This window comes from Anastrepha ludens, chromosome 2 (genome assembly GCF_028408465.1).
Source record: "Anastrepha ludens isolate Willacy chromosome 2, idAnaLude1.1, whole genome shotgun sequence".
NCBI lineage: Eukaryota > Metazoa > Arthropoda > Insecta > Diptera > Tephritidae > Anastrepha > Anastrepha ludens.
In genome coordinates this window covers 11,683,052-11,710,813 of record NC_071498.1, presented here as the reverse complement: position 1 = coordinate 11,710,813, position 27,762 = coordinate 11,683,052, and the positions used below count along the sequence as shown (strand labels likewise).

Below are 27,762 nucleotides of genomic sequence, written 5' to 3'. Positions count from 1 at the left end.
CGGGCGATAACAAAACTTTAATGTGTTTTCTCAAAACTATGTTTTTTGAATTCAAATAATTTTAAAATTTTTTTCAATAAATTTTAAAATATTTGCCAAAAATTTCGATTTTTTTTTAACAACTAATTGTCGGTTTTTTTTTCGAAAGTCTGAAAAATTTTTCCTGAGGTCGCCAAGATTATCTATTAATAAAACGTGTTTCTCTTGTCCGATTGATTTTAGATGAGTCTCCAAGGCCTTGTGATGATTACCGCAAGGGACTTCTGGAGAAACGGGCTCTACAGAAACACTAATAACTTTGACAATTATTAATTTTGTATTTTATTTTTTTGAAATTTTGCTAAAGTCAAGTGGAAACATGATGTATTAATGCTATGTTTTTACTTTTGTAAAATAAAGCAATTTACTACCAAAAAAAATTATAGAAAAGCATAATTTCGGGCCCTTGACTCCCCCTAACCACTTAATTTCTGTGTTATATTAAATTTTTTGTTTTGTATCTTCATAAATATGATTTTCGTCTTCATTATTTTTATCTTTCAATGGTTGAAAATGTCTTTGAAACCTAAATTTTATAAACGAAATTTTCTAAAATATAAACAAAAAATACGCTCGAAATAAAACTCCCTAGCTTCGGTAGCTATTTTATGAAGTTTTTTATTTATAGTAAAACCTTTGTCTTTAGATTTGCTTCATGACTTTTTTTTTTAATTTTTGGAATTATGCATCAAATCTTACATTGAAAACTAGGCATACCCCCAAACTTTTTTCCGTAAAAATAGTCGAGGGGCCGCCTTAATTTCCAAATATTTTCGTTGAGCAAATATCTGTCGAATATTTGGTTGAGTTTGGTTTTTCTCCCCATTTCGGTGCAAAATACGTCCATATGTACAAAAGTAGATAAGTTCAGATGCATTGCCTGCCTAGGTAACTTACGGTTTGCATAAAACTGCGCTTCAACCATCAACCTTCTGCGCATTGCGTTTTAATGGCTTTAACGGCGATAGTCGCCTTTTTGCTGCCAACAAATGACATTGAATTCCTTTCTAATTACACTTGTTAGTATATTTATGCAAACACGACTCGACTCGCTGATGTTGCAACATGCCACATGCCAAATAATAGTACAGCATTTCTGCAGCTACTGGAGTTTTTAACGCTCTTATACGAGTATTCCCCGGAACGTTGTCATTAATGATAATCACCCAGCAACCAACCGGAGTACTCGTAGAATGAAGCTACGGCTTATGCCACATACGCTTCATTCTAATGTGCCACCTATTGTGGCTATACTTGCACATAAAACGCGACAACCACATGTTGCGACTTGTGAAAAAACTGCCAATTGCTGCTGCTGCTGTCTTAAAATATGCAACAGGTTAACTGCATTAGCTGCAGCAAAAAGCAAAACAAAAAACATTCATTACCATTGCTGGGGCAACCATTTTATATGAGCATAGAGCTAGTTGCAGCCCTTGCCTTTACCATCGCCCCAGTTGGCAACATTTCGCTTGCAACAACATTATGTGGACATCATTCATTAAATCGCATTCTACTGCTACTCCTCCCCGAAGCACTCCAATGAAACGGCTACTCCACAAGTCTAAGTCCATTCAACAAGCAACAACTGTTACCTGCAAAACTGCGATAATCTGCTCAATCTGCTCAATCGTCAATCACAGTGCCTCTTCTTGCCGTTCAATCAATCGCGGTAGCTACACCATAATTGCGACTAACAAGAAAATCTTTTATTTATGTGCACAATTTTCATTGTTATTTTATCAATGCGATTTTTGCACTCGTCGACCAACATCGCCGGCTGGCTACTTGCCACATACTCGTACAACGCTGTGGCATTGTTGGCTGCTGTTTCACAAAATCTTGCAACACGCTTAGGCATCTTTAGCGTCAATGAGACTTTCCTTTTGCAGAGTCAACGAGTGCACAATTTTTATGTGGAACTATTGAACAATTTAATAAATCAATATCCATGTACATACATACGTATGTGTGTATGTAGGCGCATATGTATGCATACAATTTTTTACCATAATTTCTGAGTAGTTATTCAATTGGCCATAAACAACACAAAATGATTGCATTGTGAAAATGTCTCTGCAATTGTTTAAATAAATTTATAAGGAACATCATCTCCCCTTGCTGCGTGTCATGGACGAGCCCGCGTCCAAACTGGTGAGCACCACGCTGATGCACTGATTGCTGTATGCCAGCCAGTAAGTATCATTGATCTGGCAGCAAGCAGTGTATGGAAAGAATGAATGACGAACAAGTCATTTGCAGTGCTACATACACATACAAGCATACATATGCATGTATATACTTGAATATTGCATTAAATGGCGAATTACAATTGAGTTATTGACTGTCTGTCTGCTCCAATTACTTGAGTGGAAGTGCAAGTACATCATTAACGCCAGGGAAGCGTGCAACCATTGAAGCGTGTTTAATGAGGATATGATTGAATAAATAAACAGTGGATACAAATGTTTTTTTTTTTTATTTACCTTCATTCATTTTTCTGACCATATCTCATTGTGATTTTTCCAATGTAAAGCATTTTTTCATGGACTCCTTTGTGGGTTATTAATATTTTTTTTTTCTTCTTTACAAGTTTTGAGTACATTTTAATTTCGCCAGCACTTTATTGCGTTTTCAATTCAATAATTGCGTCGAATTTCCTGTTAATTTTAATGAAAACATTTTAATTTAACTACACAGCGCTGATTTTTCCTTTCTTAACCCTTTGCCTAGGTAGGTTCCTCCCGTTGTGGAAAAACATCAAGACGCACACCACAAATAGGAGGCCAAACACCCAAAAAGGGTGTACGCGCCAATTATATATATATATAACCCTTTGCCTTAAAACAAAGTGTCGGAGGCAGGAGATTAAGAGGTTAAACCACTCTAGCATTTTAAGTGACTGAGCTAAAAAATGTATGGCAATTCTAAGATCAAGAGTATAAAAAAATTTGAAATTTCTTCATAAGTAAAACTTTAGGAGCGTTTTTGGAAAAACTAATTTTAATACTGTTTTTTTTGCAAAATAGCTTATTCGTAATAAAGACCCAAAAAGATATTAAGCGCGAATAAAAGGGTTTTCCAATAAGAAGTGTTATTACCGTAAATATCAATGGTTTCGTTGCTTGTGTGGCACCTAGCGCCAATTAAATTTCGGCCAAAAAAAAACGTTAATCATCTCTCGATAGCGCAATAAATTCACCGTAACTATTGCTCCAGCTTCATTTTCGAAAAAGTAAGGTCCAATGACTCCGCCGGACCATAAACCGCACCAAACAGTCACACGTTGAGGATAGAGAGGCTTTTCAATAATAGCTCTTGGATTTTCTGAGCCCCAGATCCGACAATTTTGTTTGTTGACGAAGCAACCGAGGTGGAAATGGACCTCATCAATCAAGATGAGTTTTTGATGGAATTCCGGATTATTTTCACACATTTCAACGATTCAAGCAGCAAAGACTCGACGTTGTTGATGATCGGCCGGCTTGAGTTCTTGTGTTCACTAGACTTTATAAACCTTATAAACTTAATGTTCTTTTCCAATCAGAATTTTTAAAAAGAATTTGGGTACGCAGTTTTATAGCTTTTTAAATTTTAATGTAATTAAGTGAAGTTTGAGGTGGCTTAAAATTCTCGCTGATTTGTGATAATTTTTCCCGACGGTGTTGCACATTTTGTCCAAAATAAAAAAATGTTTACAAAATTTGCAACATTGATTTATATGATATTTGTTGCAGAATGTAAAAAAAAAAATACATGAAATGCATTTTATACGAAATTAATGAGAACTAAATAGTTCACATTTCGTATTTTGAGCTCACCAAATAAAAATACAAAAACCAAATATTTGGAGGCCATGAAAACAGTTTAAAACACAAAAATTAAAAAAAAGAGATTCTAATTTTGTTTACAAATGCAAACCGGCTGATTTTTGAAACTAACAATATAAATAATTTTATCAGCAAGAACATTTTGCCAAATGAGAAATATGAAATTATCAATTGCAATTTAATTTAAAAAAATCACAATGTGAACGGCAAAAACGTAGCTTCAGAAAGTTAGAAACAGAAGATTACTTTTGAAAAGAAAAATTACACGATTAATGTGGTTGTTTTTTCATTTACGGTTCTCAGTGTGAGCTTTGCGTGTGATATCAAGGCAGAATGTAGCGTCTGTCCAGAGGCTAGTGACGGCTATAGCGACCGTCTGCCTTGTCTCAAGCGACTCGCTATATAAACGTGCCTCCAGTGGCATGCCCATAGGCCAAGCAGAAGCTATATGCCATCAAAAGTAGCAGCCATACCTTTGGACTAGAAAACCAGGGCCAATCCCCAATCTATTCGCAGTAAACTGATTACTGAAACCAGAGTGGCCCTACGCCCCAACCGCAGTTAAAGGAAATTCTACAAGTTTATATAGCCTTGCTGAAATAATTTTCCACTTGTCACGCCTGGCGGCAGCTTAAATTTACGTACACTTGAAAGTGTCTCCAAATATCTATTTAGTCTGTCTGAGCGCAGACTAAATTAGACTAATTAAAAATCAATTTAAATGAGGCGCATCAAACATTTTTATTGCCGGCTTATTTCTGCATATCTAAACCTTGTTCACTACCCATATTTGTACAAGCTGAAGAGTGTTCAAATTTTGAAGTTGGTTTTTGGGTGCACACACACATTGGCGCTGTCATATTTTGGCGTGGCAAATTGTTATTTCCATGAATGAATAAATAATTGAATGAATGATGAATGAATGCGTGCTTTCAGGAATGTTTGGAATTTCGTTAATTGTCGATTGGTGGGAATTCCGAAGGAAAGGAAGTGGCACGCAGACGTGAGCAGCATAAATAGTTTTGCAAAATTAAATCGAAAAATTTATTTCAATACGCCTAAAATTTACGGTGGTAGCTCAAAATATGACATAGACATACATAGGAAAATCCAAAAAATGTGTGAAGTGAAATTCTATTGAAAAAAAAGGTACAACTAATCTGCCTTGGCGATTTTCGCTGGCGCTACTACCTTGCCTTGGTTACATTCATACAATATTTAAACAGTCAATACCCTTTGTTGCAGAAATACAGTACACAAGCCGCAAAGTTGCTGAGTATCATGTCACGAATTTTATGCGTTTGCTACTCTAAATTTGAAAACGTTGCTACTTTATGACCACTGCAATTAAAGTTATTGGCAATGAGTCTGGGTATTGCTGCGTAAAAGTAAAGTCAAGTGAGGCATTCACCATCACCAACCACCACCAACATTCAACATCATTGTCATCTGTTGCAATGCCGTTCGGGCATTTTATCGCCAACAATAAAACCAACACCGACTTGTTGTTGTGTACATTGAACTGACGCGTATTGTCACGTTCAACATTTTGTATTTCACATGGCGCGTATTTAATTTTGAAATTCTCTTACGCAGTTGGTATTTGTTAGCGTGGTTCTTGTTGTTTTTGAGCTTTTTTTATCTTGATTGCCGTTTTGCTGATAGTATCGGTAGTGGTACGCACATGACGCCGCACAAATTTGCATTCGTTGTTGGTCCGCTTCTATGTTTTATTTGTAACTGTTTGTGTAAATTGTCGTGCGTTGCAATTGTGAGTGCATTAAATGGTTCAAAATGTACTTTATACCTAATAAAGGATATATTTTATATTACTATATCGATAAGAAAATTATTTTTCAGGCAAATAAAGAGACTGGCAACTTTTCCATATTTCTCGTGTATTCCAAAGCATAAAAGCTGATGGAGAATTCAGTTGCTGTTGTTGTTGTAACAGCATAAATATTTCACATAGAAATGGTGAATGCTGCCGGAAAGACAGTCGCTAGTCGAATATATGTAAATCCGGTCGTTCTGGTAAAGTGGAACCGACTGTCGTGAGTTGTCTACAACAACATCACAGTAAAGCGACTAAAATAGCAGATATTTATTAACTTTTTTGAGAATAACAGAAAAATTCGAAATACTTTTATCGAAGGAGTTATTACTAGCAGGGTCTAAACATAAAACGTCCAACTTTATTCATATCTCATTTGGCGAAAAATGCACTACAAGAGTGGCAATAGTGGCCCTATGAATTAAAACTTCCTCATATCAGCTTAAATTATAAGAAACCATTCCTTACGGTCTATTTAGTATATTTCATTCTGTTACGGCTTCACGAAATGGAAGATTTATACAATAATTTTTGCAGATGGCGTCGTAGTTCGATCAAATTTGTCACTTGTGAACTAGACAGCTGCAGTATGCAAATTGAAAATCAAAATTTGAAAAATTGAAATTACTGAAAATCATTTTTTAAAAGTTATTCAAAAGCAAAATTAGATGCTGATCCAAAATAAACAGAGTCTTAGCACACTGATCTCAGTCATAACGGGGCACTGCCCAAGGATGGGTATGCAAACACATGACTTCTGTAGAAGTTGTCTAGATGATGAGGACGAGGAAGAGACAATCTCGCACCTACTGCGCCACTATCCTGCTCTATCCAGACGCAGGTTTACTATTCTGGGTAGACAATTTTTTAATGAGTTGGAAGATCTCAGCTCTGCAGAGATCAGAGATATTCTAAAATTTTGAAAAGCACACACTGGTTTTAGGAGAGATACGGACAAGCTCACCACGCGGCATCTCAATGGGCTATGAGCCTGAGCGTGTCCCACAGGACAACCGCTTCAACCTAACCTAACCTAACCTAACCTAATCTAACCCAAAATTGGATGATTAATTTTTGTTGAAATTATCTGTATTTATCAGCGCTCGAAATTTTTTACTTTAATGGCGTTACATATTTTTGGGCGTTGTAGGTGAAAAAACTTTTTGGTGGCTGCATCAGAATACTAAAAGCCGTAAGTTGCGCTGTTTAGAATATCCCAGTCCCATTAAAGGCCCCAGAAAGCGCACACACCTTCTCAAAAACTGTTCACGAGTTGAGCCTAAACTCAGTTGAAAGGCGGAAGAAGCTTGAACTTATATGGGTGTCGGAGCACTGTGGCTTTCAAGATAATGAAATGGCGGATGAATTGGGAAACTGCGGTTTCTTGGAGTGATCAATTGGACCAATTGGAGCCAACTTTAGGACCAAGTATAGAAGTATAGCGGGAATAGTCGGGTACATCAATGCTCTCAGCTATACGTCTTATGAGCACCGTTGGCGCAGTACTGGCACCTGCAACATAACTAAGTATTTCCTGACAAGGTCAGATAAGGTGGTAGCAAAATTCCTTTTCAAGCGCTAAGAGGGCGCTAACTACGAACAGTGATAGGACTAACTTCGGCAAACAATCCATGGGGACGAGATATGGTCACCATAGGCATCATCGACGATGCACTGTGTACAGCTTCTTTGGAGGATGAGACTAGTACAGAGCATTTTCTCTAGCGTTGTCCGGCTTACATCAAAGATAGAGGGTGCATTTTTGGATTGACTGTATTGAGAATACTTGTCGATGAGCTACATTCTCTTTTCCTCAACAAACTACCAACTTTCAAAATACATTTAAGAAGTTTGATGAAGAGTAATGAAGCGCCTGTTCCTCGCTATGCATTTAAATCCTATCTCGTGGCCTTAAGGGCAATGGACTAAACTGTCTGAGTGCATGGAATCATTTCCGGCAAAAAGACATAACCAAAAATAGTTTTTTCTGCGCTGCATTGTTTAAGTACTGTTTTTCGCAACCTTCTTGGCCAAGTGTGTATGTCTATATTTTCAATTAATTTAGTAGCTACGTGCACTTTTAGTTCGCCATTTTAGCGTTCGCCATTTTTTGGCATTGCAGTTACAATATTATTTTCAGCCCAGCCAGCTATGCAATGCAATGTTAACAGCTGCGCTTTGGTTTAACATTTTCTAAAAATCAACCAACTGTATAATTTACGAATATTTTTACTTGCATTTTTTTGGCTCGCAGAACTTTCCACAAAATTTAATTACGACCACAATTAATTTATGGTTCATTCTCGCGCAATCTCCTCACCCCCAAAATGCAAATATATGTAAGTGTATTCAATTAATAGCAAACAATTTTTGCAACACTGCTGCATTCGCAAGTACTTGCCACATTTCCATTTTTCCTTTTTTCAATGGCCATTTAGGGTTGGTACAACGAATCGGACCAAGGGGCGGTAAAATATTCATAAACCGAAATTGTTTTACCAAAAATATTTACCCTATCTTTTATGTGCGCGTATTTTTTTCTCGACGGCCCTGCAAGCACGCAAATCAGAGGCGTATGAGTGTATGAATAAAGGAAAAATTTGCGGCCAGAGTTTGGTTGCAACTTTTTTTCGGTTTGTGCAGTTTGATATTTTAAGTTAATAAAAGCAAAATCGCCCCCGAAACCCCTCTTTGTAAAAGCACCTGGCATGAAACAAATAACCGGCTCGTTTGAGTTGAGTTGACTGGGGCGGACAGTTCGAGCAGCTGACCGCGTCGTACCTTAACTATAACACAACAGTTTGTGTGTGTTTAAGGAGTTTATTTAAAAAAATTACATTTTAATATGTATATTTAATCAACAAGCGCGGTGACGCGGCAGCAACCACTTTTCGCTAAAGTCGGTGGTGAGTTGCAGCAATGCAGACGTACGTCAAAGTCAGCAGCGAGTGTGAATAAAAAATGCACTCGCTCCTTGCCGTAGAATACACGTATGTATATTCGGCAACACGGTTTGTGTGTGAGTGCGTAAGTTTGGGGTAGATAACGGTTGACAGCTAGAATTAGTTAGCCAAGGAGGAAAATACGTTTGGTCGCGTATGTTTTTGCATGCAGAAACGGCTTGTCTTGTTGACTGGTATGCCGTGCGCGCGTAAGTGTGGGCGTGTGTTGTGTGGCAGTCACGCCTCTTACTGCAGCCATTAGTGTCACAAACAGCAAACGGCCTGTCATCAATGGGAATGTCATTGTTTGTGTTGCAATTGCATTTATACACACACATACACACAAGCATGCAAATAATTGATAACTTTTGTTGCCAGTCGGCGCAGTGTTTTGACGTTTTGTTAGCATTTTCGATCGCTCGACTTTGGGTGCTTGATGCAATATTTTATTACTTTAAACAAGCAATTATTTTTTAAAGGGTGGTTAAGTTTCAAGGGCCGGTGTTGATTTTGAATAAAATATAATTTTTTAAGAAATTACTGTCAATTCTCTTTATTATGATAATATTGGTATAGCTCAATTACGTATGGAACAAAATATCGGTGAAATAGCCGAACAACTTTTTTATTAAATAAAAAAATATTTTTAGTGGTGGAAATCTTTATATTGAACTTTACATGACCCGTTTGCATACTGCAACGGTGTAGTTCAAAAGTATGAATTAAAGGGTCTTTCAAATGGGAGGCCCAGATGTCAGTAGTGAATAATTCCTAGACGGTACATTTTTGTATGTCATCTTTGACATTTGTCAAGTAGACAAATGTACAATTTTACACGATAGAACTACAGAACAGAATGAGGGCATTCGATTGTGATATTACACAAAAGAAAATAATGAAAGTTTAAGGTATATTCATTAAAAACATTTATTTTTATTAACAACGCGCCGGCAGATGAAGCGCAGCATGAATTCTCACGCCGCCTCATAGCGAAAAACATGAAAATGGGCCCGGCGTAAATGTGTGAAAATTATTGAGACTTATTATGTCAAATATGATTGACGTACGCCGCCATTTGCAAAGATTATAAGTCTTCTAATAGCGATGTTAATTTTGCGCCACTTTGTGGAGGTACCCAAATATTTTAGATGTGACTCATACGCCATGGTCCCATTAGCTTTTGTAAAGGGTGGCTAAGTTTCAAGGGCCGGTGTTGATTTTGAATAATATACAATTTCTTTAGGAAAATATTGTCATTTCTCTTTATTATGATAATATTGGTATGGCTCAATTACGTATGGAACAAAATATTGGCCAAGTAGCCGCCGTGGCTTCGGCGGTACACCTCCATCCGATGGTTCAAATTATTGATGACGCTGAGGCATAATTGAGGTTCTATGCCGTTAATGTGCCGAATTATCTCAGCCTTTAGCTCTTGAGTTGTTACTGGTTTATCGAAAAACATCTTTTCTTTCGAATAACCCCAAAGAAAAAAGTCCAACGGTGTCGTTGACGTTTAGGAGTGGTTCACATTCAACATCGGCCCTTGAAATTTAACCACCTTTTATAATAACATTTTTTGTTATTTGTTTTTTTTTTGATAGCACCCAGCCACCAAATTTTAAGGCAATTTTAATTAGCATTAGCTTTTTATAAAACCAGTATTAGCAGTTTTATTGGCGTATTTTGTGATTGCTCTAACATTCTCCTAATTTCTTGAATATATACTCAAACTATTTTTAAAATTTCAAGCTAAAAATATCCATGCGCATGTACGTATTTGAATTATTCCCACTAAGTGCTGCTGCCTCAAGCATGTAATCCTAAACGCCTCAAACGCGTTTTGCTTTCCATTTATTTCATTTCACCACCCTCCTTCGCTGAATATTCATTGTCATTGATATCAATGGCAATAGCCACACACTTAAATACGCACGCACACACGTACTAATGCAAATAATTACGTGCATACATATGAATGTGTATACCTCGACGCGTATTCCATCGCTTTGGCAGCGATCAGCTAACCACAGGCCAGACAAACTGGCAACCAACAACAAACATTTTATAAAATTTTTTTAATATTAAATATTTGTAGAATATTTGTACTTTCCGAGAATTACAAATTTACGACATGTGTTTTTAAATGCAAAACATAGCAAACGTGATTTGAAAGCGGAGTGATGAGCCGAAAGCATACATACATATTTACTTCCATACATATGTATGTATGTATATACCCGCTCCGAATATACAGCTTTTACCCATCGCCTCATAACTGCTCATAGAAATTGCACGAAGACCGTGTCAGCTAGCGTAAGTTACATACATATTTACATGTGTAAATACATGTATATGTATGTGTGCACACATAGTGTATATATGTGCGCCTGTAACCGCCTTAGGCTAACCAACCACAGCTAACACGTGTTTGTAAGTCGTAAATGCCGACAAGTGAGCTAGAATGGCCAACTGGCTGGCTAGGCAGCGGTGAGCGCATTCTTCTCAAATTCATAATGTATGCAAAAGTCATACGCGTCCACCAAACTGTTCTAAGCACACATACGCCCAAGTATGCCCTCAGCGCATACAAAATCGCTGCTCGTGCGGCACGGCGCTTCCAGAGGTCTGCGCTTTTCTTTAACCCGGCATCTGGCGCGTGTGGTGCACTTTTGAACCATCTTACTTTGAATAAAGCAGTCTAAATTTTAATTACATACATACTTTCAATCAGGTGCTCTATTATTATAAGAAATTCAGCTTTGTAAATTATTTTATTTATATGCACTAGATAAATTTGTGCATACTAAATACTAGTAAAATGCGCACAAAGGTTGACCTGGCTGGATAAAAGCCATCACATAGACGTATTGGTCCTTAGTGGTACCAGAGGGAGCTTGGCCCTTACGTTTCCTTGTAGTAGGCTTCTCGTAATAATAAGCCTGCGCCTTTTGCGAATCTAAGTAGACTCTGAAGCTTTAACCCCGAGAGAAATTCTAACCTCTCATATTAAAAGGGGTCCTAAACATTTCATTCGGATTCTACCTAATGCAGGGCAAGAACGCACATAGATAGAAGGTGTTCAAGAGATTCCCTCTCTTCTAGTTCATTGCAAAATCTGCAGCTATCGTTGCTTGCATTTCCCATCTTGTATGCGTGTGCCGCTAACAATTTGTGGCCTGTCAGTATACATACGGTAGTTCTGCTTTCCTTGCTAGTTAGCGCTAGTACGAATCTGGCGTATTTGTCTGCATTCTGTTTACACATGATTTCACGGTTTTACAAGTGGCTAGATTATTGCACCTCCTATCTGTGTTTTCATGTCCGCAGCAATGTCATTGTATACCGTATTTAAAGGTTTCAGTATGTCGTTTTCTTATTCGAATCGTTCGAATAGCGCACAAAACTACGTGCAAATATCATACTTTTTGCCTTACTACAACGAAAAAAAAAGGAAAAATTCGCTAACCAAATAAAATACTTGTGCCTGATGTCGAATTCATAAAGTTCGGTAAAAATGAAAATATGGTTTACCCCTAATGGAAGAAGTTCGCTTGTATTCGATGTATTGTTGAATTGCCTCATAATAGTTTAAAATTGAATGTAATTAACACACAGCAACTCGATAACAACATCGCCGCATTATGTGTGAAAAATTGAAGCGCAATGAATATTTTTTTTGTGTGTTTTGATTTGTTCATGGGACAATAAATTAAGGTACGTAGCCAAATGTCTAATTTTCACCCTGTTTTAGCCATCTTGAGCTATTTAATAAATTTGTAATATCCTCTTGGAAAAGTACCTTTAATTTCAGAACAAATTCTAAAGAAAAAGTACTCAAAAGCATAGAAATGAAAAGTTTTGCTAAAACAGTTAGCCGGCCGTACTATTTCTGTTGGGCATAAGGGGACGTTAAGTTTGTTCATATCCCGAAAGACAAAATGAAAAGAAAAGGTTGGGTGAAATCGTGCGGCTCTGTGTCACTTTTCGACAACGGAATTCGAGATCGGGCCAGATCGGAAGCGGGCGAAATTGCCTAGGGATGCTCTTCCAATGCCTATAGAAATTTCGCAATTCCTGGAATGAGCCGAAGACGGAAAATCCTTCGGTTGACGCTTCTACGCAAACAGAGTAAATCCTTATTTATTTAAAAAATGTAGCTCCATTTAGTTAGTTTCACGTGGAAAAAGAATTGACCCAGCTTAACCCCTTGCCATGACATTTAGCTCGACGAAACTCGGGCCCAAGTGTTACGCGTCAACGCGTGGTAAACAGATCAGAATAATATAAACTACTTTGTGACAGCAATTATGAGACTCGTGACTAACTCTGGTGGTGGTGAGGTTTATGTTTGATCCGACTATCTGTACACGACCTCAGCTCGTGAAATTTACGTTTGGCCCGACGATCTTTTCTCGAGCCTGTCATATTCATGTTTGGGCTAAAATTGTTGTCACGAGTCAGATTCGTTAAAGCACGGCAAGGGGTTAAGGAACGACTTGTGAAAGTAGAACCTGTTCTGTCCTGTCTTGCCCAACCAATAAATATTTATAAATATACAGAATTCTCAGTTCATCTTCTACTGATTTCTTTCCCTTTTTTTTGTGATTAAATTTTTTTTGTTCAGTAAAATTAACAATTTTTCGCAAAAAAATTATGACTATTAAGTAATAAATTTTAATTTGATTTAAACAAAATTGAGAAAAATTATTAGAAGGGCTTTTGTGTAACAGACAAATGCTTTTTAACAGCAAATACAAATTACCAAATACCTTCTACACTATTAAGAACTACTTCCTCAGAAAATATTTCAAAAATATCAGAATTTCTAATTAAAGCAGGATTGAAAAAGTTGATTTGTAATTTTTCAGCTCTAACATAGTTACTATATTTTTACCATATTCTTAATTAATTAAGTTTTCTAGTTTCACTTTTCATGTCAGACCTCTAAGCTAACTGTTACTTTTACATTAGCGAGCCGAAGGTCCTGGCAGCCAGTGCTCCTTTTTTACGTGTATGAATAATTGTAAATAAATAAATAAATATTTTCACTTGCTGTGGGCTAGCAAATTACTTGACCGCTGAGTGTTTAGTCACAGGCTTCTAAATCCGATGAATATGGTCTACCTTTATGTCAGTGTTTCACTTACAACTCTTTTAGATTAAGCTTACGAGCACCTAAAGATTCTATCAAAGTATGATCCAAAGTTGTCTGAAGAATTCTCAGTTCCTTTTCAATGATTTTCGCAGACGATTCCTTACTATTTTTAATGAAAGCACGCATTTTTTCCGAAGCCTTCTGAGTAAGGTTTGCAGCACTCCAAAGTATATACTTAGGGGACTGTTTTGAAAGCATTGCGTGGGGTTAGAGCGAGAACTACTTTGTACCCGAATAAGGCAGTTCGACTTACTGCAAGCCGTTTACTTTGCATTGAACTATATATTTACTCATTTATGTGATAATATTTGAATAATATTAATACTAAAATTGATATTTGCGTTTAATTTTCTTGTATTTTTTTAAATTTCTGTTTTTTTTTTTTTTGTAAATGAAATGTACTAGCAAAATTTATTCAAACGATCCATTTCTAGCACACTTGCAGAGTTGCAACACTCTGAGTAGTAGACTATATTGCCTTACAAATGTGTTAATATACAAGCGTACATATGTATACACATATATGTATGTATATCTAAAGACTGGTCGACGACGCAATGGCATCCACAACCAGCCGCAGAACGGTGCAACGGTGATGGCTTTGATTTATGATTGGCAATTATAGTGGCGAGACGCAGCCATTTCATTCATAAGCAAATTCGCATTCACATACAAATTCGCATTCACATACAAATCCGATACCATTGTATCGTACATTATAAACATAAATTTAGATATAAAAGAATACAAATCAATTTGCTTAGTGGTAATACTTTCAAACTGCTGTCGTTACACAGCTCACTTGTGGTGTACAAATAACTAAATGGAAGTGAGTGATTTGCAGGCGGCAGACATTTAAATGTTTTTTAAAGTTTTATATAGCTAAAGGTTGTAAATGTAGGTGTAGTCAGAGGCCCGAAAAAATTATGATTTTCAATAATTTTTTTTTGCTAGTCAATTGCTTTATTTTACAAAAATAAAAACATAGCATTAATACGTCATATTTGGACTTGACTTTAGCTAAATTAAAAAAAAAAAATTATTGTAAATGTTATCGCTGTTTGTGTGGAGCTCGTTTCTCCAGAAGTCTCTTGCGGTGATCATCACAAGTCCTTGGATATTCATCTAAAATCAATCGGACAAGAGAAATTAGTTTTATAAGTAGATAATCTTGTGCCTGATAGAAGCTTTCCTTTCAAAATTAACTCTATGGCGGCCTCGGAAAATATTTTTCAGACTTTCGAGAACAAAAATGACATTTTTGAAAAGTCCTTCGATCAGGTACACGTTTTTTATGTTTAGGAATTATTTAAGTACACTGTGTCATCTATTCCTAGGCCATGTAATAGTTCTTCAGCCGTCATAGCGAATTCCAAAATATCGATTTGCTATTGCCTACGTGGCATTCTACCTTCTCGAGTGTTATCGTTAGCAGTCGGTTGCTTACCGCTGCTGCTAACTACTTGCTTTCGAACGCTGCGGAGCGCCCGAGCGCTCTTTGTTAATTCTTGAATAACTCGAAAAGTCTATATCGGATTCACTTCAAATTTTCACAAAATATTTTTAAGATTATACGAGTGTATTAAGAAAATGCAAAAATAATCCAATATTTTGGAAATTCTGACTACCCCTAACTCCTTAAGTATACAATTATTATTACTTCGATAACTCATTCATAAATATTTTTTATTGACTATAGAGCCATTTTTATGTGCCTTGCTCAAAAGCTTATATTTAGAATAAGCTTCGAGGCTTTAATGCTTTAATTTTTTCTGTACGCAGAACAATTTTCTTTGCACATAATAAATAAAAGTGTTGAAAATTATTATGGAAATACGTATTAAATATACAAGCCCTAACGGCTGTTAATTTGTGCCCCTATGGTGCTTGACTACCAGTTTTAAGCCGACTCCGAACGGCAAATATTTTTTATGAGACGTTTTTTCATGACAGAAATACGCTCGAAGGTTTGCCATTGCCTGCCGAGGGGCGACCGCTATTAGAAAAAACTTTTTCTTCATTTTGGTGTTTCACGGGTACTCGAACCTACGTTCTTCCGAATGGTAGTCACGCACCAACCTATTCGGCAACGACGGGGTTGCTACCACTACATGCGAATGACCTCACCACACAGAAAACTGCCACAGAAGCGTAATGTCTTCTTTAAATCATCGTATAGTATCACCCAAGGCAAATCTATTAAAGTTGGTACCGGTAAATCAACTGATATGTTTTTTTTCTTTCGCCGTGTCAATGTGGCTGTCAGCCCAGAATGCAACAAGGCGAATTCATTCTTTGTTTTCTAATTTGCCAGTACTTTGCTTTGACAATCAAACGAACAAAACATTATTGTTGATCTAATGACACAACCTTTAATGAATCTGCCTTGATATCTCCCAAGGGAGATTGATTACCCAGTTTGCTATTTAGCTATGGTAAAAAAAAATTGTGGGGCGAACTTTGGTTGATTTAGCCAAATTCTTCACACACTCGTCCAATCAGTCGTTGTTCACACGGCAACGAAGTGTCTGGTTGAGTTTTTTTCATATATCACCAACACAATCTCAGTTTGTTTGTAAACACACCTTAAGTGACGGCAGCCCATCAGCTGATTCTGTCCAATTTACTCAGAGTCGAATATAACGGTCTACTAAAGAGCTCATTTTTGAAATATTTTCACCATGGGTATGGGCCTCATATTTTTATTTCGATATTTCGATTTGAAAATCACACCTGTATTAAATAAATGGTTACCTACAAATTCATTTTACACCTTTTGAGACAAACCAGTTATCAGCTCAATTAATCGATAACGACTTTAATACTCTGATTGAGATCATAAGGACGTCAATTCTTGTGAAGTTTTTTCACTTTTCATATTTTTTTTACTACACCAACACCCAATCTATAATTAATATTTAACCTCCACCTCCTTTTATATTTGCAGTGTGTCGCTCGTTGGATGTACGAAACTCTCCGAGCGAATTAAGTCAACTAAGCAATTGCACGGTCATTGAAGGTTTCCTACTCATCACACTCATCAACCAACACAACACAGAAGAATTTCCACCAGCTTTTCCGCTGCTCACTGAAGTCACGGAATTCATAATCATATATCGGGTGCACTATTTACGATCGCTGTCACAAATCTTCCCCAACTTGAGTATTATACGCGGCACGACCCTATTTGAAGGCTATGCACTCATTGTATACTATAATCCGCATCTGGAAGATTTGGGTCTATCCAAGCTGACAACGATATCACGTGGCGGTGTACGCCTTGAGAACAATATTGTGCTCTGTTACGTGAAGACAATTGCGTGGAAACGAATTTTGAACGGCGACGCCGAAATATCTATCGACGTTAGTTCATATGGAGTATTTCTTTTTTCAAGTGAATTCACTGCAATTGGTTTCTCTTTCTACATTGCAGAACAATAGCAAAGAAATCGAGTGCCCCAAATGCCCAGGAGATACAAGGACTAGCAGGCTGGAAGATGGCGCCGATAGTGGGTTGGCTTGTAAGGAGTTCGATGGACAAAGACGATGTTGGAGCAGTAAAAAGTGTCAGAAGAGTAAGTGCTTTAATCGAGGATTTTTTAGAAGCAATTCTCTCTATTTCTCTCTATGTCTTGGACACACATAAAATTACATACATACACACCACTTTTGAGTTATGTAAAGTACAGTGGCTCTCTGGGCTCAAAAAAATTTATTACTCTCTTTATTTTAATTGACACCGATATTTTGTATTCTCCGCTTACAGTCTGCCCTGATCATTGTAAGCACAACTGTGTCAATGAGGATACCTGCTGCAATGAGAATTGTCTGGGCGGTTGTTCTCCCACCAACTTATATGAGTGCAACAGCTGTCGTGATTTCGCCATCTATAACAACACCTGCATCGATCAGTGCCCAGAAGGTTACTTCAGCGTAAGTCTAAATCTCTCAACTGCACAATTCAAGACCACAAAAAAAATGAAATTTCCATATTTCCATTGACTTCATCAGTACTTGGATCGTCGCTGTCTCACCGCTGACGAGTGCATTACCATTGGCACTAAATTCGAAAACAACAAACCGCAGAGCATTGTGCCTTATGACGGTAAATGCTCGACTCGTTGTCCGAATGGTTACAATAAGATCGGCACAACTTGTCAGGCTTGCGGCGACAACTGTGTGAACAAGTGTGATGGTGCGCTGATTGATAGTGTGGAACGCGCTAAGGATTTCACTGGTTGCACGCACATTGTCAAAAATGGACTGACGATAAGCATCAAGCGCGGCGGAAGTAAGTCTTAACAGAAATTGTGAAACGAGTTTAAACTACCTAACTTATTCATATTTTACTTTCACAGAGCATTTAATGGAAGAACTGGAATCTGGATTGTCTTCCATACAGGAAATCAGCACATTTCTGAAGATACAGGGCACGTATGGCTTGACTTCGTTGTCATTTTTCAAGCATTTGAAGCGAATCAACGGCACTGAGCTAGATGAGAATAAGTAAGTAGCCTCAACTAAATACAGATTTTGAACAAATACTGGAAATATATGTAAATGGTTTTCTTTTTTTGGTAGATTCGCCATTTATGCGCTTGAGAATAATGACCTCGAAACAGTTTGGGGCCCCAATCGCACAGTGTCCATTGAAAGAGGTCGTGTGTTCTTCCATTTTAATCCAAAACTATGTTACAATGAGATTGAAAAACTACTTCCGATGATGAAAGAAAATGCGACGTTCGATAAAAATGAAGTGGCCAGAGATTCCAACGGACATAAGGGGTCATGTGAGTGCTTGAATATCCAATTCAAACAAACTAAATAAAATCAACTGACAACAACTGTACTTAATTGTAATATGCTTCTCTTTATTCTACTTCTAGGTAACACCGAGCTGTTGAATGTTACTATCGCAAAGGTATCGAGTCGTGTGGCGGTTGTACGAATCGAGAATCCATTGATATTTGATGATAATCGCACTTTCATTGGTTATCAATACTTTTATATAGAGGATAAGTACAAAAACGCCACCAAGTATTCACAGCGCATCTGTGATGACGGGTAAGTCTGCACACAATCATAAATGTTCTTATGGGCTAGCTGGCTAATTTCCAGATTTGTCCATTTAGAATTGTTTTATGTTTCCTTAAATTGAAAAAATGAAATGATGCTATAGCATAATGCTAAGGTTCTCGTAAACGATGAGAATAATTCTCATGAGAGTGCCACCATTTTGATGTGAGAAAACTCTCATGTATGCTAATACGATCCACTCTCATGCGCTCAAGAAGGAGAATAAAATAAAATTGTATATACTCGCGGCCGCCGTAGCGTAGCGGAGTGCATAGGTTCGAATTTCCAGTCATGAAACTCCAAATGATAGAATGCTCGGCATGGCAAACCTCCGAATGTCTTTCTGTCATGAAAAAAGGTCTCATAAAAAATATTTGTCGTTCGGAGTCGGCTTAAAACTGCATGTCCCTCCATTTGTGGAACAGCATCCAGACGCACGCCACAAGTAGAAGGGAAGAGCTCGGCCACGCACCTAACGGAAGTATACTCGCACATGAGCAATAAAGTTTTCTTGCGTCACGATGTTTTAAAACTTGGAAAGCAACGAGATGGGCGTGGGGTCCATTGAATTGAAGCTAATTATTATATGTTAGCGTCGGCCAAAATTCGATAACACGTGTATACCTATCTTCTTGGACTAACTTGAAATACAATATATGTATATCTCTACACCCGAAATTTTAAAGTTATTATTATTATTATTATTTATAGGAGATATATACAATATAACCCTAACTTAATTAGAACACTGGCTACTAGGGCATTTTAAAGTTACATGAACACAATTCGAGAAATATCTGATTTAGATTTAGAACAAAGAGCTTATATCAAATTTTGTTTTAAAATCGGTAAAACGTTTACTGAAACATTTGAATTAATGAAAAAAGTTTATGGCGATGATTGTCTATCTCGTGCCAGAGGTCATGAGTGGTTTACACGTTTCAGAGATGGTTGAGAGGGCATAAATGGCAATGAACATGCCTCCCAAAATCAGTAATCACCAAAAACTCCATCGAAATTATTCGTAAATTTATCAAAAATGAACCGAAATTATAGTTGAAATTCATGGAATCGGAGTCGAACATCTCCAACACATCAATTTATTGCATTTAACCTGATCAGTTGGGCTTACGAAAGGTCTGTGCACATTTCATTCCGCACAAGTTAACTGAGGACCAAAAAATGCTCAGAATTCTACATTCGAAAGACCTCATTAAAGAAGCGAGAAAAGACGATAACTTCCTTTACAACATTGTAACTGATGATGAGTCGAGTTGTTTCTAACATTAGCCTGAAACTAGGCGTCAAAGTGCCGAATGGGAGGCCCCAGACGAGCCACCATCCAAAAATCGCGTTTGGGGAAGTCAAAAATTAAGTCGATGCTCATTTGTTTTTACGATTCCAAGGGAATTATCCACAAGAAGTTCATACCAATGGGCCAAACCGTCAATACCATTTTCTATCCGGGCGTTTTGAAGCGTTTGTTGCACCGCATTCATCGAATTCGCATTTAAACCATCAAACACTCACCGTATTCGCCTGATATGGCTCCCTGTAACTTCTACCTATTCATTGCATTTGGACATGAAAGGAAAACGTTTTGCGTCCGTAAAGGCCTTCCAAAAGTCTTGTACCGACATCCTGAAGGACCTGAAATACTCTTTCGAAAAGCTTTTACATCGCGCAAAACAGTGTATCGAGGCCAGAGGGAGTATTTTGCATAAATAAACACGAAATTATCAAACAAAACTCGAAGTTATTAACAAAACTCCTGTCATTTCTATTTTAACTCAGTCTTGTTTATTATGGGATTCACCTTGTATATAGTTTTATCGAGAAATTAAGAGCTATGACTAACGACCCCTTATGTCGTCCCAATTGCTCTTGTCTCTTGCCTTATCACTAAACTGTTAGAAGTAACAGTTTCATATAAACTACAATAATATACTAGCACATAAACTCATCGGCAGCTTTAATAACAATCGTATGCACATTTTTATTTAGCTGGATTGTAAGTGACCCCACCAAGGAGACCCAGTACATCTTCATAAATTTGCAACCATTCACACAGTATGCATACTACGTTAAAACGTGGACAATTTCGTCGGAGAAACGTAACGCACAAAGTCCTATTATGCATTTTAAAACGAAGTCTGCTCAACCAAAACTCGTACACAGCCTAAACGCCTATGCCATATCAAGCTCAGAAATCGTAAGTAGTTTTGTAGTTTTGTTAATTGGCAAACCAGTGCAATAATAAATATTGCTGTAGGCTATTGCATGGACGCCACCCGATAATCCTCAAGGTAACCTCACATCTTATCGCTTGCACGCGACCCTCGATAAGCGAAGTCAAGTATTGGATTCACGCGACTACTGCAAAGATCGTAAGTTACTTATATTCTTTGTTCATGTTTCCCATTATACTTAATTCTTGCATTCTTTTTCATAATTAATAGCTGCACAAATCGACAAAGACGATGATACAAAGGATTCCACACGCCTAAGTCCAGGTGTGACCGAAGCGCCAAATGCTGCCAACTGCAAATGTGATGGCGACAAATCGCAAAGTCACAGTGACACCGATACCAGCGAGGAGAGCATTGTTGCTAGCATTGATTTCGAAAATACCTTACAAAACTTTATTTATGTAAAGTAAGTCACCAGCTGAATGACATAGAAACATGCGAATCGGAATTCATTTTCCGTAAATAATTTTTTTAATTTTGCAGACATACTAATGATTCAAAGAGATGGAGAAGCAGCAGCGATTATGAGAGCGACGCCTCTCTCACCGATATGGATGCTAAGCGGCGGCGCAGACGACACAGTGAAGGTGACCCCGAGGATAGCTTTCTTGTACGCCATATGCGTGGCGTGCCCGACAGTCGGGGAAACGTCATATCCAAAACCACCGCTGACGATGCTAATGCAGGAGATGCTACCATTATAACAACTGCTGCACCGATTGAAACCACTACACTCGGCAATACCAACACATCGACCAACAATGACACGCGCATGGATCCTACCGGTCAATATTATGAGAGCATCATGCTTAATGTATCCATTACCACCAATAAATATGTGTTCAAAGACCTCAAGCATTTCTCCTTCTACACTATCGGCGTCGAGGCATGTCGTGAATATGAGAAGGGTGCCACAGAAAAAGAGTGCAGTGATGTGCGCTTGCGGTTTGTGCGTACCAAAAAGTTGGGTAAGTGTAGAGCGGAGAATAATTTCGTAACCAAAGAACATTTCAATAATTTCTGTCGTAATTATCTTTTTCCAGAGGGTGTGGACAAGGTGCAAAACTTGCGTGTCGACTTGGTACCCACGAATACGACACGCAGTGATGTTCGCGTGCGTTGGAGTCCCCCCGAAAATCCTAATGGTGATGTGGTTTCCTACACGATTTCCTATAAGAAATCTGAACAAGATGCAGCTGAAGAGAAACGTTGCATCACTGAAGTCTTTTATCGCAATCTGACAAATGGCTACGTAATGCCACTGCCGACCGGCAATTACAGTATTAGAGTTCGCGCAAATTCATTGGCCGGCGATGGTGTTTACTCAGATGTTGTATACATTGACATTCCAGTAAGTAGCAGAATATTCATGCAAGAACACAACGCAAAAACTCATAAAAAAATTTCTTTATCTTAAACCCTAGCCCGAGAAATGGTCTGGCGCTTTGATTGCCGGCATTTGTATAGCAATCATTGGTGTTCTCTTGCTAATGGGTGGCGTTTATTGGTATGTGCGACGGAAGTATGCACCGCCAAATGACATCAAAATCATCCCCACCGTTAATCCTTACTACATTGGCCTGCAATATAAGAAAGATAGTTGGGAGGTAGCACGAGATCGTGTCATACAATTGTGTCCACTCGGTCAAGGCTCCTTCGGCATGGTGTACGAAGGTATACTCAAAGGCTCAAATGACAGTACCGAAGATACACCATGTGCCATTAAGACTGTAAATGAAAATGCAACCGATCGAGAGCGCATCAATTTCTTGAGCGAAGCCAGCGTTATGAAGCAATTCGATACGCATCACGTGGTGCGGCTGCTCGGCGTTTGTTCAGTGGGCCAACCAGCACTAGTCGTAATGGAGCTGATGAAGTTCGGTGATTTAAAGTCTTATCTACGTGCACACCGTCCCGATAGCATACAAGGAGATGAACTGCCGTTTAGGTACCGCGAGGCGGGCGTGCAGGCACCACCACTAAGTCGCGTTTTTCAGGTCCGTCACCATTTCTTTAAAATTTTTGTAAACATTTCAAATTAATTAAAAACCTCGCGCAGATGGCCATTGAAATTGCCGACGGTATGGCTTACCTATCAGCCAAAAAGTTTGTGCATCGTGATTTAGCGGCACGCAACTGCATGGTCGGCGCGGACCTGACGGTCAAAATAGGCGATTTCGGTATGACTCGTGATGTCTATGAGACTGATTACTATCGTAAGGGAGACAAGGGTGAGTGAGAGAAGATGATTGATAATAATGATAAAAAAAGGCAAATGAAATAACGTCTGTTTCAACCATACACAGGTCTATTACCAGTTCGCTGGATGCCGCCGGAGAGTTTGCGCGATGGCATCTATTCCACTGCCAGTGATGTGTTCAGTTATGGTGTGGTGCTTTGGGAGATTGTCACACTCGCATCACAACCATATCCCGTAAGTTTCTAGATGCATACATTGAAATAATTAGAACTCTCTTATTATTGCCTTCCATCAACAGGGTTACTCGAATGATCAGGTGTTGCGTTTTGTCATAGAGGGTGGGGTTATGGAGCGTCCTGATAACTGCCCTGATAAAATTTACGAAATTATGCAGCAATGTTGGGAGCATCGTCCCTCGAAACGACCATCGTTCTTCAAGATTATAAACACGTTGTTCGAGCATGTGGACACAGACTCCGAAGGTTACCTGGCACACTTCCGTTTAGTGTCTTACTTCTTCTCCGATCAGGGTCTGCAGGAACGTGAAAAGGAACGCGCGGGTGAGTTTAAAATATTTATTTGCCCTATATTTATGTATATATAAAATGATTTTACTGTATATTTTGCGTTTACATAATAATGACACAATTGTCCTGCTTACTTGCACTTTTTAGAAAGCATGCGCACTTCCGGCGATATTTTTAGTGAAGAGAACGAAATTGATGATGCTACCACTCCGTTGCGCACAGATGAGTTCAACGAATATAAACTCAATTTGGCCAACACTTCTTCGATAGACCATGAAGGCGAAAGTCCAATGGCCATTGATGATGACCATCCCCACTCTCCATATAGGTGAGAGCAAGCCAAGCAACATTCAATTTTTTAGGTAATTTTTAGGCTATCAACATAACCAATTTCTATTGTGTAAATACCTGAAAGCCAAAACAAAAACCAAAACCAAAAACAAAGTTTAAGCCTTAACTTCTTAACAAACAAAAACCAAAAATATGAAATATGAAAATAAATAAGAAAAACTTTGTTCAATTTTTATTTAATTTAACAAATATTAGTTTTGCATACAATTTAATAGAAAAAAATCAAAGATAAATGCCCAACTCAAGATACTACAAAATTGAAATTAAAATTTAAATCCTGCAACTAATTGGAAATTGTTAGGTTATAGCCCAAAAATTACAACAATTACATTAAGTTATCTATCAATATATATTGCGCACAAATACATAAGCTCGTAAAAGGCAACTATTGCGAGTTTATTTATTACATATTGTTTGTATTGTTCATTTACTTCATTTTACACACATTATTTGTCTCAGCTCTTTGTATTGAAATCGTTTGGTGTTGATTGTTGTGAATCTAACCTCACAAATTATTTTGCAATCTAGCAAACATTGAAGAAAGTTTATTATGTAGTTACATTTATATATACAGTGAAACCTCCCCCGCCGTGAGTGTTCGCCTCATCGCCAGACATCGTTTGTCCGTCTAAGAGAGGTGTCCACTCAAGGGAGCGTAACTTCTTCCGATATATGAGACTTTTGTGCCGCTTATAGAAGTGTCCGTTAAAAGAGGTTGCACTGTATATATGTATATCTCCATCCACTTAACATTCTCATCCTAATTCTACATTAAACGTTTCTGTCTTTCTACAACTTTTTACAAACAACTCCATATTTAATTTATCCTTGAACCACAGTCATAGCCTTGGTTCGGCGAACATTGTCAGCAGCACACCAGATGGGCAATCGAAGAACAGTTACAACTTCTCTCAAATGTCGCACAATAACCCAACACTCCTCAGCTCGGTGCCTTCAACATCAGCTGGTATTGTCAGCGGTGGTTCTCATTCACATTCACACCCGCTGCATCAACCGACTTCACACCAGCGCCAGACCCACTATAGCCAATTTCCCACTGAAGAGGCGGCCGCTAACTATGTACTTCCCGATTATGATCCCCAGACTGTGCTTGATGGCAAGAATGCGCCAAACAGTACAATGGCCGGCGGAAGTGCCGAAACTGACGAACGCGGCTATGAGATGTACGATCCAAGTCCTAACTATCGTGAACACGTGCCATATGACCCGGCTTTAGAGGAAGAAGACTTCGATGGTTTACCTTTGGGCGGCCATAGTGCCCGTATCGGCAGTGGCGGCCAGCAGCTATTACCACGTCATAAACCACGTCAGCGCATGCCAATCATAATGCCAATGTCTAGCTCAATGCCAGATGAAATGATTGGCACACCGATTTCCTCATCATTGCATCCTTCCACAGCGTCGGCGGCCTCGTCAAATGCTTCATCAACAAATGCGGCAACGGGCCGCTATTCGAGTTTGAAAGCCGTGGCCGATAAGGTGCAGTCTATGCCGTTGCGTTTCAAAAACATCAATCGGCGCATCTTCAATCACAAACGCACAGGTAGCAATAGCAGCCAAAAGAGCACCACTTCCAACCCCAATACCACCACCTCGTCGAGTAGTAATTCCAACTTAGCAGGTGCCACAGTTGGACGCGGCAAGAGTATGAGCGGTCAGAATTTGGGCACAATCGAGAGCGGTGGCAGTGGCAGTGCTAGTAGCTATGTAACGCCACGCTTTTTCACTCCCGCCTCCGACCAAAGCTCAATGCTCACCAGAGACAATCCTAACTACCGTTTACTAGATGAGACCGCGAATACTTCGTGCCTTACGGGCGCCGGCGATGCAACACCTCACAGCACTGGCGCTTTCTCCACCACTGGTAATACGAATTACAAGCGCTTAGATGAATCGCTAAATACAACATCAACTCCGGGCAAACCAACTGTTACGCCAACCGCTGGCAGTAGCACAGCACCATCGGGCAATAGTTGCATTTTCCCGCCATTAAATACCACCACCAATCCTAACTACGTAGTAATGAATGAGCCAATGGGTCTAGCTATGCCACCGACTCGACTGCCGTACTCAAGCTCCACCGCTCCAATGCAATCCGCACAATTAAGCGAGAGCACCGGATACACAATGATGGGTCCTATGGCACTGGATCCCAGCAATAAAGACTCCTCGACGTCATCTGTCAACGATGATCCTAAAGATGATGATGACGACGATGACAACAATGCCGACGAAGATGATGAGCCGACTGAGCATATCAAAATGGAACTGCTCGGCGGCTGTCGGCGTGGCAGTGATCGAGCACAACAACATCGAAAGTCACGCGGCAATCGAAGTCGCAGCCAAAGTCAAAAAAAATTAGATGAAAAAGCAGCATCAAAGACTTGCAGCTCGCCGGCTACTACACCGTCTGGTGGTCTAGCAACTGCTGATGAGGGTTGCAGCAGCTATATGGGCTTAACGCCAATGACAACGACAACAACAACAACCGCAACTCCTGCCGCGTCTACACAGCCCAGACTATCTGCGACATATTCGCTCAAGGAGAAATGGTTACGCCAGCAAGCACAGCAGCCACCACAACCACCACCAAACGGCTTCATAGGACGCGAGGCGTAGTATCAGGCAGCAAAAGCAGAACGCAGAAAGAGGAAAACAAGGAAACGCACACTGCCGACATAAAACGAATAATGAATGGAGCGCAAAGAAGTTTACATACATACATTAGTGTGTGCAAATAAGGCAACTGCCGAAAATAGTGCGCCGCTCAAAGCAATTGTAAATCAACTGTAAATTCTCACAACAGCAACACACAACACAATATACATCTACACCTACACCTACACAAATGTACAGCATACTTATGTATACCCATTTGTGTTGGCATGTATTTAGGGGTATGTAGATAGTTCATACTGAATGCGACTTTTTGTTTTTGCTATTGATATTTTTTTTTAGAAGAATTCAAGAAAAAACTAAACAAAATATTTCAAATACTAAACTGTACCACTCTGCTGTGTGTATGTATGAATATGTAGTAACTTTAGGTTTAGTTTGAGACGATTATGAAATTTATTATATGTATGAGAAGAAAAAACAACAAAACAAACAAAAAAAAAACAAAGCTACACATTAAAGATTGTATATATGATAAAATGATAAAGATTGTATATGAATATATGTTTAATAGTATATCTAATATGTACACGCTAGTTAAGAGAATATTTGTAGACAAAATAAAAACATGCATATTATTTGACGAAGCAAAATTCAAAACAAAAAAGGTGTAAACTTTTCGTATTCAGTTGCAGCAAAGTAGGGGGTAGGCAGTTGAAAAGCGACTCAGCGGAAAATGAAACCAATTTGGATTTTCACTGATTTCTTAAAGATCGAATAATCCATACTTGAACTACGAAGGAGGAAAGAAAAAGTAGAGCAAGCAGCAGAAGCAATAAGTTGCAGGAATATGCTAAATTATTTTGCAAAAAAGCAATGAGAAGCGCAATGCTGAGTCGAAGCATACAAAGTAGAGTAT

The 27,762-nt window shown here is 38.5% G+C and overlaps 1 protein-coding gene across 9 annotated transcripts in view; it reads left to right on the top strand.

The window, feature by feature from the left end:
* The window catches only part of LOC128863247 (insulin-like receptor), a 154,126-nt gene extending 126,630 nt beyond the window's left edge, over window positions 1-27,496 (top strand). For all 9 annotated transcript variants that reach the window (XM_054102393.1, XM_054102328.1, XM_054102354.1 and 6 more), the window contains exons 4-21: window positions 16,751-17,166; window positions 17,237-17,378; window positions 17,570-17,736; window positions 17,815-18,094; window positions 18,162-18,309; window positions 18,385-18,593; window positions 18,690-18,867; window positions 20,884-21,091; window positions 21,152-21,266; window positions 21,339-21,534; window positions 21,612-22,096; window positions 22,172-22,479; window positions 22,553-23,125; window positions 23,188-23,359; window positions 23,435-23,562; window positions 23,627-23,888; window positions 24,003-24,183; window positions 25,046-27,496. In XM_054102393.1, the coding sequence (XP_053958368.1) occupies window positions 16,751-17,166; window positions 17,237-17,378; window positions 17,570-17,736; window positions 17,815-18,094; window positions 18,162-18,309; window positions 18,385-18,593; window positions 18,690-18,867; window positions 20,884-21,091; window positions 21,152-21,266; window positions 21,339-21,534; window positions 21,612-22,096; window positions 22,172-22,479; window positions 22,553-23,125; window positions 23,188-23,359; window positions 23,435-23,562; window positions 23,627-23,888; window positions 24,003-24,183; window positions 25,046-26,846 (5,969 nt within the window). In that variant the 3' untranslated portion in view covers window positions 26,847-27,496. The remainder of the gene's footprint in view (window positions 1-16,750; window positions 17,167-17,236; window positions 17,379-17,569; window positions 17,737-17,814; window positions 18,095-18,161; window positions 18,310-18,384; window positions 18,594-18,689; window positions 18,868-20,883; window positions 21,092-21,151; window positions 21,267-21,338; window positions 21,535-21,611; window positions 22,097-22,171; window positions 22,480-22,552; window positions 23,126-23,187; window positions 23,360-23,434; window positions 23,563-23,626; window positions 23,889-24,002; window positions 24,184-25,045) is intronic.
* The last annotated feature ends 266 nt before the right edge of the window (window positions 27,497-27,762 follow it).